The 13,012-nt window shown below is 39.0% G+C and overlaps 1 protein-coding gene across 1 annotated transcript in view; it reads left to right on the top strand.

Moving 5' to 3' along the window:
- Positions 1-13,012, top strand: part of lrp2a (low density lipoprotein receptor-related protein 2a) — a 77,778-nt gene that overhangs the window by 46,287 nt on the left and 18,479 nt on the right. The window contains 12 exon segments of the mRNA XM_037539160.1: positions 6-131; positions 1,710-1,829; positions 3,420-3,551; positions 4,420-4,621; positions 5,232-5,527; positions 6,643-7,309; positions 7,414-7,584; positions 9,134-9,357; positions 10,057-10,234; positions 10,999-11,195; positions 11,909-12,154; positions 12,979-13,012. The exon segment at positions 12,979-13,012 is cut by the window's right edge and continues 95 nt beyond it. Of these exon segments, the coding sequence (XP_037395057.1) occupies positions 6-131; positions 1,710-1,829; positions 3,420-3,551; positions 4,420-4,621; positions 5,232-5,527; positions 6,643-7,309; positions 7,414-7,584; positions 9,134-9,357; positions 10,057-10,234; positions 10,999-11,195; positions 11,909-12,154; positions 12,979-13,012 (2,593 nt within the window).

The following is a 13,012-nucleotide window of genomic DNA, read 5'->3' as shown; positions in this document are numbered from 1 at the left end:
CCCAGCTGAAAGGACCTGCCAGCCTGAACACACTAAATGCCAGACCACCAACATCTGTATCCCACGCTCTTACCTGTGTGATGGGGATAACGATTGTGGAGACATGAGTGATGAAAGCCCCACACACTGCGGTGAGTTGGCACACAGGTTTATTGTAATAAGGGGTTGACAGTTTAGACACCCTCATTTTGGTCTTTGTGGAAAATGGAATGTATTTTTATACTGTCTGTATACCTCTGCTAGAGATTTTGTAAAAAATTGGCTAATTTCCTGGACACAGATTAAGACTTATCTTGGACTGAATTACACTTTCAGTGTAATCCTTTATTAAATTTCCTTTTTAGTCCAGGATTAGATTTAATCTATGTCCAAGAAAGCTCCCCAGTAAGTTAAAGGTCAGCTGGAACAAATCTGGGTTTAGTGAATTCATGGCAAATTGAGGGTGAATCGCTTTTTAGACTTGCTTCGTGATCGCATATAATTAGTTTTTGACTTAGATACACTGAGTATCTCATGTTATCCATACTCTGAAAAGCTTGCTTCTTAAACCTGGAAGCTAATCTTTCATACACTGAAAAAGTGGAGCCTTGAATTTACATGATTTATGTGGTCACACAAACTTAATGGACCAATATCCTGCATTTTCTTGTATTTAATTTTTTCCCTTAAGGTCCATTTGTAAAATTTGAGTGCTTTTGTATGCCAAACATTGTCATAATTAATTATTTTTTAATGGCCATTTCCAACACTTTTTTATCCCCTAGAATTAAACATGGTATTGTTATTACTGCATCTTTAAAACTGTAAACGAGCTGTAAATGAGCTCTGTTGTTTTATAGGTATTACAGTTTGGCTGAGGTAAATGCAATTTGGAGAAAAGTGTCCACATTTTAATGAAATAATACCTTGTTTTGGCAAGCTGGTACAATCCACGCTGGCTTTATTTGTATATTTTGTGTGTTTTCAGTGATTCACTTTTTAACTAGAAGAATAAACATTTATGGTCACCAGAAGTCTGACTAGCTCCAGTGGCTTCTGAGTGGTGCAACACATCTAAGTATGTACTCCAACTTTGAGAGGTAGTGAGTTTGGAGCCTAGTGATGCCACAGCCATCCAAGAGGAATGCCTGATTGGACTATGTAATGAAAATGGTCCCTGGTAGTGGGAAAATTAAGTAGAAAAAAATCTGTATTGTTTACCTAACTGAGATGCAGAACTGAAAATTGAACTTTTGTACAAAGTTTAACCCCTTAAAATCCCAGGCCTATAAGGATCATCATTCAGCAACTACAGGGACTTCAGTGCAAACTGTTTGAGCTATTCTTAGGTTATAGAAGTGTGTAACATTGTTGGTGGGTCCATGGACATTTAAGGAGTTAAGTCAGGCGAACTCTCGTCTCCTCAGGTTGAGTTACCGCCATAGAAGTTGTAGAATAAGTTACTTTATAATTTACATTGAACTGATTTTTATATTTTACAGTGTATGAAACTTTGCAATGGTAAAAAATAGTTTGAGAAAGGAAAGTCTAATTTCAGCCAAACTGTAAAATTCAAAAGTGCATCACTTCACTTTTGGTTTAAGTGCTCAGTTTTCTAGAAATAATTTGAGGTCAGTGAGCAATTTAATTGTGTCAGAGCTTTTAGGTCAAGTAAACATGTTTTCAAGGATGCTTGTGACTGAAAGCCTCTGTTGTGCTTCTCTTTTCAGCTACTTCTACATGTTCCCAGAATGAATTCCGTTGCTCAAGTGGACGCTGTATTCCTGCACACTGGTACTGTGATGAAGGCACTGACTGTGCAGATGGTTCAGATGAACCCTCCACTTGCAGTGAGTTATGTATTCAAACAGTCATAACTGTCAAGAAAACGTAATGTGTCCTTTGTTTCAGTTTCACGTGTATAATCTAAACTTTTTTGAAAAAGGAGAAAACATTGTTGATAGTAATAAACAGGAAAATTCATCTGATATTCAGTTACGGATGCTTAATTGCAAGCCCCAGTGATTTCACTGGTCTCTGTTTTGTAGAAGAAAGGCTTTACGGGAAGCTGCTCTGAGTAAACTTACCGGAACTAAGCAGTGTTAGTCATCACTATTATAGTACAATCAACTGTTGTTCATATCTGACTGTGTAAGAGATTAAACATGTGAACATTGTATTAGGACAATAAAAAAGCATTACTTTATTAGTATAATATTTCAAATGACAAAATGGGCACACAAGTACTTTTTTTTAGTAGTTTTAAATTATGGAAACCTTTTATCTCAAGAGGTGTTAGTGATTTGCAATTTAACAAGAAATGTTATTACTAAGGATTTCCACATTTCATCCAATGTAATCACACAGGAGCCCAAAATAGCAGGCTTGATTATGGTGTTATGTTAACATGAAGCCTCTATTTTCCTGTGAAAGTTATATGTAAGTACTTTAAGGGGGAAGCCCGCTGAAATCTTCACTTAATTAAATCCTTAAAATGTAAAAAAAAATCAGATTTATCAATATTTTACCATTTTTAGTCTGGATCACCCCTGCAACATAGTCTGTGTCCAGAGTGTCTGCTCAGAACTCAGAAGACTGTGGGTTATTTAAGGTTATTTAAGATTAGCAAATAAAATGGCTATATTTACACTGTAAATATAACATCCACTGTTCCCCATCAACATCATTGTAAACAAAATGGTTTCACCACAGTGCACCTTTTGACATCAAGTCACTTAGAATGGCTTTGTTTACATCTTAATAATTTAATTCTGAAGAAATTAAACCATTAAAATTGCGGGCTTATTACATACTATGGGTTATTTTTCTGTAACTACAGGAACTTCAGTGTAAACTGGCTAAGCTATTCGTAGGTTATAGAAGTGTGTAATAAAACTTTGGCCAGGGTTAAAAAATCAGACATTAAACATGTTTTTGAATAAAAAAATTCATTGAAAATCCCTTTTGTTTGCACCAACTTTTTCTATTTATATGAACACATTATTATACAATGGGTCACTGAAATGGATTTATTTGTACCACTAGGGGTGAATGATTATCAGTAAAGTCACGAAACTGTGTATGTGTGTGCGGGAGGCCTGTGGTCAGTCCAGCCTTTTATTGTCTGCCACATTCTTCTGCAGTGGCTAGCCTCCTGTCAGACACCCCCCCCCCAAAAGGCCCTCATTGCCTTTTGTTAAAACAGAACACTAGAAATAGGAATGCGGCACTTCAATGCTTATTCTCTCAGGGTGTTTTACTTTCTTTGTGCATCCACCAATATTTTGTTGTGAATGTTATCAGGATTGTGAGCGAAGTTGGTGATGAATGCTGTCTTCATCTCAATCGCTTTTGTTAAAACTGTGAGGGCATGACGCTCTTTCAGGCTCCACTCCTTTTTTTTGAGGCATGCCTTCTTGCTATGTTTATTAACCCTGCAGCCACCGTGGTGAGGACCTGTAACTTGGACCAATTCCGTTGCGATGACGGCAGGTGTATTGCATCCTCCTGGATCTGTGATGGAGACAATGACTGTGGTGACATGAGTGATGAAGACCAGAGACACAACTGTGGTGAGTGCTTGTCTTCTATCACCTCACTCTTTGTGTCTTCTCCCTACCACTCACGTTTCGCTATTTCTTCCCTTTAACACACTCTCCAGAACTTGCATATTAGTTGTAGAGTAGTTCCAGGATACATAGTGGTTACTGAATTATAAAGGCATTACGATTACAAACCACAAGCTCTTATTTTTTTTTCTTATTTGGTTCTTCTCTACACTGCTCTTTCTTTCCCCTTTCCTTTTTCTCTTCTCCTTTTTCTCTTCTCTTCTCTTCTCCTTAGTGCATTTTCTTCTCTTCTGTTCTCTTCTCTTCTCTTGTGGATCAGTCAGATAACTCAGTAAGTGTGCAGTAGGGCTTCTCTGGCTCGTGGCTGTGGTCTGGACCCTCAGTGTAAGGAAGTTGCATTCCTGATTTTTCCTGCCTCACTCGTTGCTTTGTGGCAGTCTTTGCTGGCTGGCACTCTCTTGATCACCACTGCCATATGGTCTGTGTCCAGTGTGTCTGCTCAATACGAAGCCCAGAGTTGAGAATCTAAAAGAATGTGTAGCCAAAGTTCACTCAGTTGGGACCTAGCCAGTTTGATTCACATGAAACCAAAGGGATGCCCCATTCTGCAATGGTTTAAAATGTTAAAATGTGTAGTGAGTGATGGAATGTTTTGGAACGTCAAACATTGTAAGGCACCTCTGTGTACTGAAAAGCTTCTCTCTTATCTACCCTCTTGCACAGCATATGGAAATTGGAATGCAGCCTTGGATTTAGATGCTTATTTCACAAGAATGTTTTCTTTTCAGGTCTAATTTGATCCAGAGACAGACAGATCATCACATTTACATTTCATGTAACAGTAGCCTGTCTTTGTGTGTTTAATCCTCAGCTAACCGAACCTGCTCTCCTCTGGAGTTCACCTGCTTGAATAATCGGCCTCCACAGCGGAAGTGTATCCCCCGGGACTGGGTGTGTGATGGAGATGCAGATTGCTCTGATGCATATGATGAGCACCAGAACTGCACACGCAGATCCTGCTCTGTCAACGAGTTCACCTGCAGCAACGGCCTCTGCATTCGCAGTTCTTACAGGTCAGGCATGCCGTTATTGGAGAGAGGCTGCTGTTCTCAGCTCAGTTTTACTTTTGGCCACGGATGTGATACAAAACCAATAACATCAGCTTCATACTGCAGTGACCAAAACGAAAGTTTCCATCAAGAAGAGGGAGAGAGGATGTTCTAAAGAGCAGAAAATGACTGCAACTAAAGTGAAATTAGCACAAATTAAATCTGTGCAGCAGAAATAATTAGATATGTTTTTTGTTCAGTGTGTTGCACGTATGGTGACCTTTCAATTCATTATTTGTCATTTAATAGTTTTAGTGTCTCAATTATTATAAAATTATTCATAAGATTATTTGAATTTTATCTGAGAACCCACTTTTGCACATTTGAATGCACAATTACTTATTTGCCTAATTAAATATACTGGAAAAAACAAGGCATAAAATTTGTGTTACAATATATTAAACTCAGCAAATAAATAGAAACTGCACTGAAATTTGCAGAAAGATGCCGTATTTAAGTTTGTTTGCTGTATGATATGTTACATTATTTTCCCATAGAAAATCAGGGAAATTTTAATATTAAATAATGACGTGTTCAAAAGTATATAGAAACAGTATTGCATCTGTTTTGGTAGATGTGACCGGCGTAATGACTGTGGTGACAGCAGTGATGAGCAAGGCTGCACATACCAGGCATGTCAGCAGCACCAGTTCACCTGTCAGAATGGCCGCTGTATTTCACGGGACTTCCAGTGCGATGGTGATAATGACTGTGGTGATGAGTCGGACGAGCTGGACAGCCTGTGCCGGACTCCAGCCCCTACTTGTCCTCCTGGGAACTATAGGTGTGAGAATGGAAACTGTGTGCCAGCAAGCCAGGTGTGTGATCACAGCGATGACTGCAATGACAATAGCGACGAGAAAGGCTGTGGTGAGTACACATCACTCAGAACAGTTTCACACTGGGATTGAAATGTAATATGAATTTGGACATTCAACCCAGTCCCGTATCTACCAGTCATAGTCCTAGAGTAGCCCTGGCCTGTGCATCTTGGAGTTTTCTCTTCTCTAACATACCCAGTTTAACCAATCAGCTAGTTCCTGAGTTGAAGAGGGTCCGGAATAGCAGGAAAACACAAAAATATGCAGACCAGGGCAACTCCAGGACAAGGGTTAGCCCTAGTCTAAGGTAGTCATGGGATTAAAAAGTTAATCCTTTTCTTTGACTGACCTGGCCCACATACTGTAGATCTTTGATTCTGTTTCTGTAATGGATGTCCTCTTTGGCTTTAAAGTACATAGAGGATTAGGGCTGTAAATCTCTGACCTCACAACTATTTAATTACTATTCCTTAGGAAACTATTCAGTGTGTCATATTATCTTAAATTTTGTGATGGATTATTTTCTTATTATTCAGAATTGTTTTTAAAATCCATGTAATATGTTAAATGTAACCAGAAAGAAATAAAAAAACCTTAAAATGGGTACAAATAAAAAAATTTAAGTTTGGAATCACCATTTTAAATAACATAAAACCAGTATGGTGGCAGATGTTTAAAATGAATCTAATATGCCTGTCCTGTGTGACTTTACAAATTTTAAATGATTAGTAGGAAACTAGGAAGCTGTAAATAAAAAATAAAATTTTAAAGCATGATGAATGGATGATGAAATATTAATCTCAAGAATTCACTTAATAGATAATTGCAGTGTATTATTATTTGATATCTCATTGTTCACATAATTCTTAATATATTCAGTAAAGCCTAGAAATCTGAAAATACCTTTGGTGAATGGTTTGTATTGTCCACATTGTACAAAATAATAAACATGTTAATGTGGCAAGTAATTCCAACTTTGAGTGTGTTTATTTGAATAACAATGTGATTTGTTGTGGCATATGTGGAATCAGTGCAGTTTAATTGCACCTTCAAATTAATGCATCACAGTATACTTATACTTTTGTATCTAATGTTCATTGCTTATTGTCTGGCCTGTGAAGGCATTGCTTTAGTAACTGCATTGTCACTGGTCTTTGTCTTCAGGCATTAATGAATGCACAGACCCCTCTATGCACCGCTGTGACCACGAATGCACAGACACTCCAACCAGCTTCATCTGTACCTGTCGCCCTGGTTACCGCCTCATGTCTGACAACAGGACATGTGACGACGTGAATGAATGTTGGGACACGCCCAGCGTGTGCAGTCAGATCTGTGAGAACACTGTGGGCTCATATGTGTGTAAGTGTGCCCCAGGCTTCCTGCGCGAGCCGGATGGTCATAGCTGCCGGCAGAACAGCAATATCAGCCCCTACCTGATCTTCAGCAACCGCTACTACCTGCGCAACCTGTCCACAGATGGGGAGGCCTACTCGCTCATCCTGCAGGGCTTGACCAGTGTGGTGGCGCTGGACTTTGATCGTGTGGACAAACGGCTGTACTGGATCGATGTGAGCCGCCGGGTAGTGGAGAGGATGTTCTTTAATGGGACAGACAGAGAAGTAGTGGTAAATGGGGTCCTGCATGGTGAAGGCCTGGCCGTGGACTGGGTGGGCCGGAAGCTTTACTGGGTGGACAGTTTTCTGGACTGCATGAAAGTGTCAGAGCTGGACGGACGCTTTGTGCGGAAACTGGCTGAGCACTGTGTGGATGCTAACAACACCTACTGCTTTGAGAATCCAAGAGCCATTGTGGTGCATCCAAAGTTTGGGTAAGTATCTGATATTTGTCTGTTTTACAGTTAATAATCCTTTCTTATTCAAGAAGTAGTGATTTTGTTATTTATACTAATGCTGTGCTAATCTTATTTTTTAGATACGTGTACTGGACAGACTGGGGAGATAAAGCTTTCATAGGTCGTGTTGGGATGGACGGCAACAACAAGTCTGCCATCATTACCACTAAGATTGAGTGGCCCAATGGTCTGACCATCGACTACACCAATGACATGCTTTACTGGTCTGATGCTCACCTCAATTACATAGAGTAAGTGGAATGGTTGATGTATTGGAATACATAGAGTAAGTGGAATGGTTGATGTATTGGAATACATAGAGTAAGTGGAATGGTTGATACACGATAGAAGGGCTACATCTAAGCCATTTCTACTTTGGTCTTACTCTTATTAGAATTGCTGTTATAATAGTTGATTTCTGCTACATAACACTGATGTAACCAAGCCACAACATTACATGGTTGATGTTATATGCTGTCATAAGTTGTCATGATAGATATTGTTTAGTAATACAACAGTGTATTGTTACCATAAACTATCATGACAATACATGGTAATGTCATGCGCTAATTTTTGCTGTGTTAGCCACTATGATTTCTTTACGCTGTGTCTTCACTCCAGAGTCTTTATTTTATTTTTCTATTTTAAAACTAGTTATGTTTTGGCATGCCACATTTTGTCTAGGGAGCAGTGGGATGAGTAGCATGTGGCATAAAAACACTGAACTAGAGATGAAGGGATAAAAGCATGAGGAACAAATAAAACTTTTGAAAAAAATTTTGAAACTGTTTTATTAAAACCAACCACAATAAAAATGTGTTATGATACCTGGTACCACACTGGACGAATAAAACTGTAAATTGTACCAAAGAAAAGCTCAAAACAAAACGATGCCCTCTATCCTAGGGAACCAGATGGAGTAAACCTCTATGTAAAACAAATGTATAGGCATGCCCCTCTTGCTTAATTGAATCCCCAGGTGGTACAAATAATCAAGCAGCTCTTGTAAAGTTGGGAGTGTGCTGATGAAACTTACCCAACCACAGCACACTCCCAACACAACAGCTGCAATCTCTTGTTAAACAAAGTTAAAAGCATGCAGATAAAATACCAAAATTAAAGTACTCCTTCAGCATGAGAGACAAGCTCACAAAATTTACCCATGGTAAAGTTGAGAAAGCACACATTGGAATGATACGTCATCGCTACAGAGGACGTCTGACTGGCCTGAGGTTATCTTGTCAATGGAGATTGACAGTTGACTCCACCTACAGAGACAGAGAGGGCGCGAGAGCCCAAAAGTGGAGGGGAGAAAACAGAGGGAAAAAAAAACGCAGGCATGCTGACACAACAAAAAACGTTAGGCACAAATATGCCCTTTCACATGGGAATGTGAATGTAGTGTACCTTTAAAGCTTGTTTAAAATACATAGTATTTTAGAGAAGCCCAAATCAATACTGAAGTGAAACTATTGACACTTGGATAACAAAGAACTTAAGAGTACTTTATCAGAAACCGCATGAGTGGTAATTAGTGATCAAATTCAAATCATCTATCTAAAACATAAAATAATAAAATATCTACTCTTCTACTTATCAACACAAACGTGGTACTGACTATTTAGAGTGTGCATGTTTGACAGAGTTTCAGTGAGGTATAAGTGAGAAGCCATGTCAAATTACAATGTGCTCTTGTTATTTCTAGAGATGATGAAGTTGAGATTTAAATAGCCCTGGTTATATACTGGCAGTATTTCTTAAAGCCTATCCCCCCAAATTCATTTTCTCTTCTGTCCACAGATACTCAGACCTAGACGGCCGTCACCGCCACACTGTGTATGATGGTGTGCTCCCTCACCCATTTGCCTTAACTGTCTTTGAGGACATTGTATACTGGACTGACTGGAACACCCGCACAGTAGAGAAAGGCAATAAGTACAATGGCAGCGGTCGCCAGGCTCTTGTCAACACCACTCACAGACCCTTCGACATCCACGTGTGTCACCCTTACCGCCAGCCCATAGGTAAAACCAGGACAGGGTAACTCAAGCACGGTGTAATCACAAACCCCCCTACATGCTAGCATCCTCTTGGATTAGATTATACCTATTATCTCCGATCTTTATCTATCCCTTTATACTTTTGCTTAAGTCGTTTTAGAGTGTGTGCCAATATTTACACAGACGGAGACAATGCAGTAAGTGTTTTCTCTTCTCCCCCTCTTTAGCAAGAGAGGAAAGACAATCCCTTTTATCAATAATACATTTTGCCAAGACAGATAGCTTGAAGTATTTAGATATGCTCTTCTTTTAAAGAGGGGATGTATCTCTGTTGTAGAAGACAAACAAACCCCTGTTTCCCTACACTCTTAAAAATAAAGGTACTAGAAGGGTTCTTTGAAGAGATGCAATAGAAGGAACTTTCAGTGGATGAGATGTGTGAATATAAAGAACCTTTTTTAGTTAAAGAACCCACAAGTGTAACGATTGTATATGAATAACAGTATTTTTCCTGGGACATTTACGTTTTCTGTAGGTTATTTGAACTTTAAGAAAGTATTCCACACTCTTACTTGTCAAGACCCATCTGTGGAAATATTCTTTAGTTGACAAGAAGTGTGTTTTCCTTTTACATCATCATTCCAAAGAGCCCTTTTGATGCCTTTATTTCTTTTTTTCTGCAGCAAGTTGATGTGGTGTAACTGTTTCTTCCTTTGTCTGCAGTAACTAATCCCTGCAGCCTAAACAATGGAGGCTGCTCTCACCTATGTCTGCTGAAAGCTGGAGGGCGAGGCTACACCTGTGAATGCCCTGACCACTTCCTGACTGTACAAATTGGGGGTGTGGCCCGCTGTCTACCTATGTGCTCCAGCACGCAGTACAGATGTGCTGACAATGAACGGTGAGCACCTCAAGTCTTGTCTTTCCTCTGGCCTGGGGCTTCCCCTATAAATTTTACACACACACACACACACACACACACACACACACATATATATATATACTCATTTTTAATCCTTAAATATATTTTGATCTAAACGCCTTTTGATCCTGAAGGGCCAGTGTCCAGCACACTTTGGTAGTTCCCCTATCCATACACACCCACCAAACCTGGCAATTAACAGATGAGAGTAACAAAGTGTGTTTGAGCATGTAAATCATCAAACTCTGCTGGACACATGCCCTCCAGGATTGGAATTGTGTGCCTCTGATCCTGATTAAAGGCTTCTACTTAGAAGTTAAAAAGCTTAAAACATCCACAAAAATGTATATATAAATAAATTGAAGCCTTTGAAACCAAAAATATTAATTTAAACAATTTTTTCTGACATTAGTGAAATTATGATTTGGAAAGTGTAGAAATTATTTTTCTAATTATTATGTGTCTCTCATTAAAAGTGCATTAGTGGAGAAGTGATCCTTGTTAGTGCATTTCAGCCAATAAGTTGTGATGAAGGAGTGTCTAAATAGCAATATTTTGATGGAAGGCCAATATTTCTGACTGGAGTACTTACATATGTCTTAGTTGATGGCTAATCTTTTGACTTGTAGTATTCATTACTGTGAGAGTATGCCTGAGGGCTAAATTCTTTGTGTTATTTGATCATCAGACTGATTATTTTCTGACGGAGTGACTGACCCTTCTTTTGTCTGTGCCCCATGTAGCTGTATACCTATCTGGTGGAAGTGTGATGGCCAGCGTGATTGCAGGGATGGATCTGATGAGCCCTCCACGTGCCCTCTCCGCCACTGCAGGCTGGGCCAGTTCCAATGTAATGACGGGAACTGCACCAGCCCACATTTCCTCTGTAACTCTAACCAGGACTGTCCTGATGGGTCAGATGAGGACACTGTGCTGTGTGGTATGGATGAACTTGATTAGTCCACCTTAAAAGTTTTGTTAGTGCTTCTGTTTATTGTTATTTTGCTGACTGCAATGCACAAATTGCTCATAGCTGAAATTTAGGACTTATATGGGGGGCAGTCATGGGCTAGGGGTTAGGGAACTGGACAACTGCTCCCTGGGTGCTGCGAATAGGGCTGCCCACTGCTCCGGGCATATGTGCTCACTGCCCCCTAGTGTGTGTGCTCACTAATGTGTATGTGGTGCTTCATTTCACAGATGCGTTAAATGTGGAGGTGAAATTTCCCCATTGTGGGACTAATAAGGGTCACTTCATTTTAACTTAATATTAACATAATGAGAAAATATGTGAAGTAACTAAATGGTGTTTAAATTTTAATTGTTTTAAGAAATCTCACATGTCAAATTTCCATCAAAGCTGGAAAAAAATGTTTCTAACGTAATTTGTTAGTGTATCTTAATCAGAAGGAATTTTTTTTTGGCCTATTTGTAATGAAATGTTCACAAAAGGGCAGCTTGGATTTTCAAATGAAGTTGTGAGGTTTCCTTACAGCAGTGATGATATATTACATTCTGATGAAAAGTTCAAATGTAGAAAAACACTTTTATAAACTTCCCATTTTACATTTCTCCTATGATGATCACACATACATAAACATCTTAAAGTTACATAGCTTCACACTTTTTAAAGTGTGCTTATTTCTCTCTCAGCCACCCACCAGTGTGAGTCGCACCAGTGGCAGTGCAGTAATAAACGCTGTATCCCAGAGGCCTGGCAGTGCGATGGGGAGAATGACTGCGGAGACGGCTCAGACGAGGACCCCTCACACTGCTCCAGCAGAACCTGCCGTCCCGGCCAGTTCAAGTGTAGGAACGGCCGGTGTATCCCGCAGAGCTGGAAATGTGATGTGGATGATGACTGTGGAGACAACTCTGACGAACCCCTCGATGAGTGCAGTGAGTGAAACATCCTATGGGCTTGTGTTGTATTTATTGGGTTTACCTAAAGATGGCACAATACCACTATTTCTTTCATGATACTGATATTAAGGGCCAGCTCACACTGAGTCGCCATTTCTTTTTCAAAAACCACTAAGCTTTAAAATTTATATTTTTAATTAAATAATTTCACTTAATAAGAACATTTAAAATTGGTTATCAAACTCAAACTACTCAAAAACTCTACTTCCCCACAGGAATAAATCCACAGCTAACATCATCACATCTGTGAATGTGTGCTATTTTATGACAGATTTGTTATAGGATTTAATTGGATTTGTTTCCCTCCCATAGATAATTCAGCATTTTCTGCTGATATCGGCACCAAAGTCACCGAAGTCAACACAGCATCTCTAGTTTTAGCCAGTGAATGCAGACTATGATGTAGTCCTTTTTGACCCTCAATGTAAAGATTCATCAGTGGGTCCATACTTAATCTTTCCTCTCATAACTACATATCTACATAGTGATTTTTTGTAGAATTCTGAGTAATTCATAGTAGCTACTGATTCATAAGCCTTAATATTGATAATAAGTCAACAAACTAAAACCTTTTGTAATGGTCTCTTTTAAACAAATCCGTTTTTATATAAAAAAGATGTGGTTAAAAAAATCTAAATGAATATTAATATTAATATCCTGATGCACTGACTGACGGCATCTCACTGAAATGATAAAGATCTCTGTGGTATATATGTGAAGGGTTTTGTATGGTTGATTGTTTGATTATGGTATTTTTGACTGATATATGGTATAATTGATTGATTATGGTATTTTTGTAGTGGGTCCAGCATATCGATGTGATAACCACACTGA

The sequence above is a fragment of the Pygocentrus nattereri genome, chromosome 6 (assembly GCF_015220715.1).
Source record: "Pygocentrus nattereri isolate fPygNat1 chromosome 6, fPygNat1.pri, whole genome shotgun sequence".
In the NCBI taxonomy this organism is placed as follows: domain Eukaryota; kingdom Metazoa; phylum Chordata; class Actinopteri; order Characiformes; family Serrasalmidae; genus Pygocentrus; species Pygocentrus nattereri.
The sequence above is the reverse complement of the archived record's forward strand: the minus strand, read 5'-3'. Positions and strand labels throughout refer to the sequence as shown.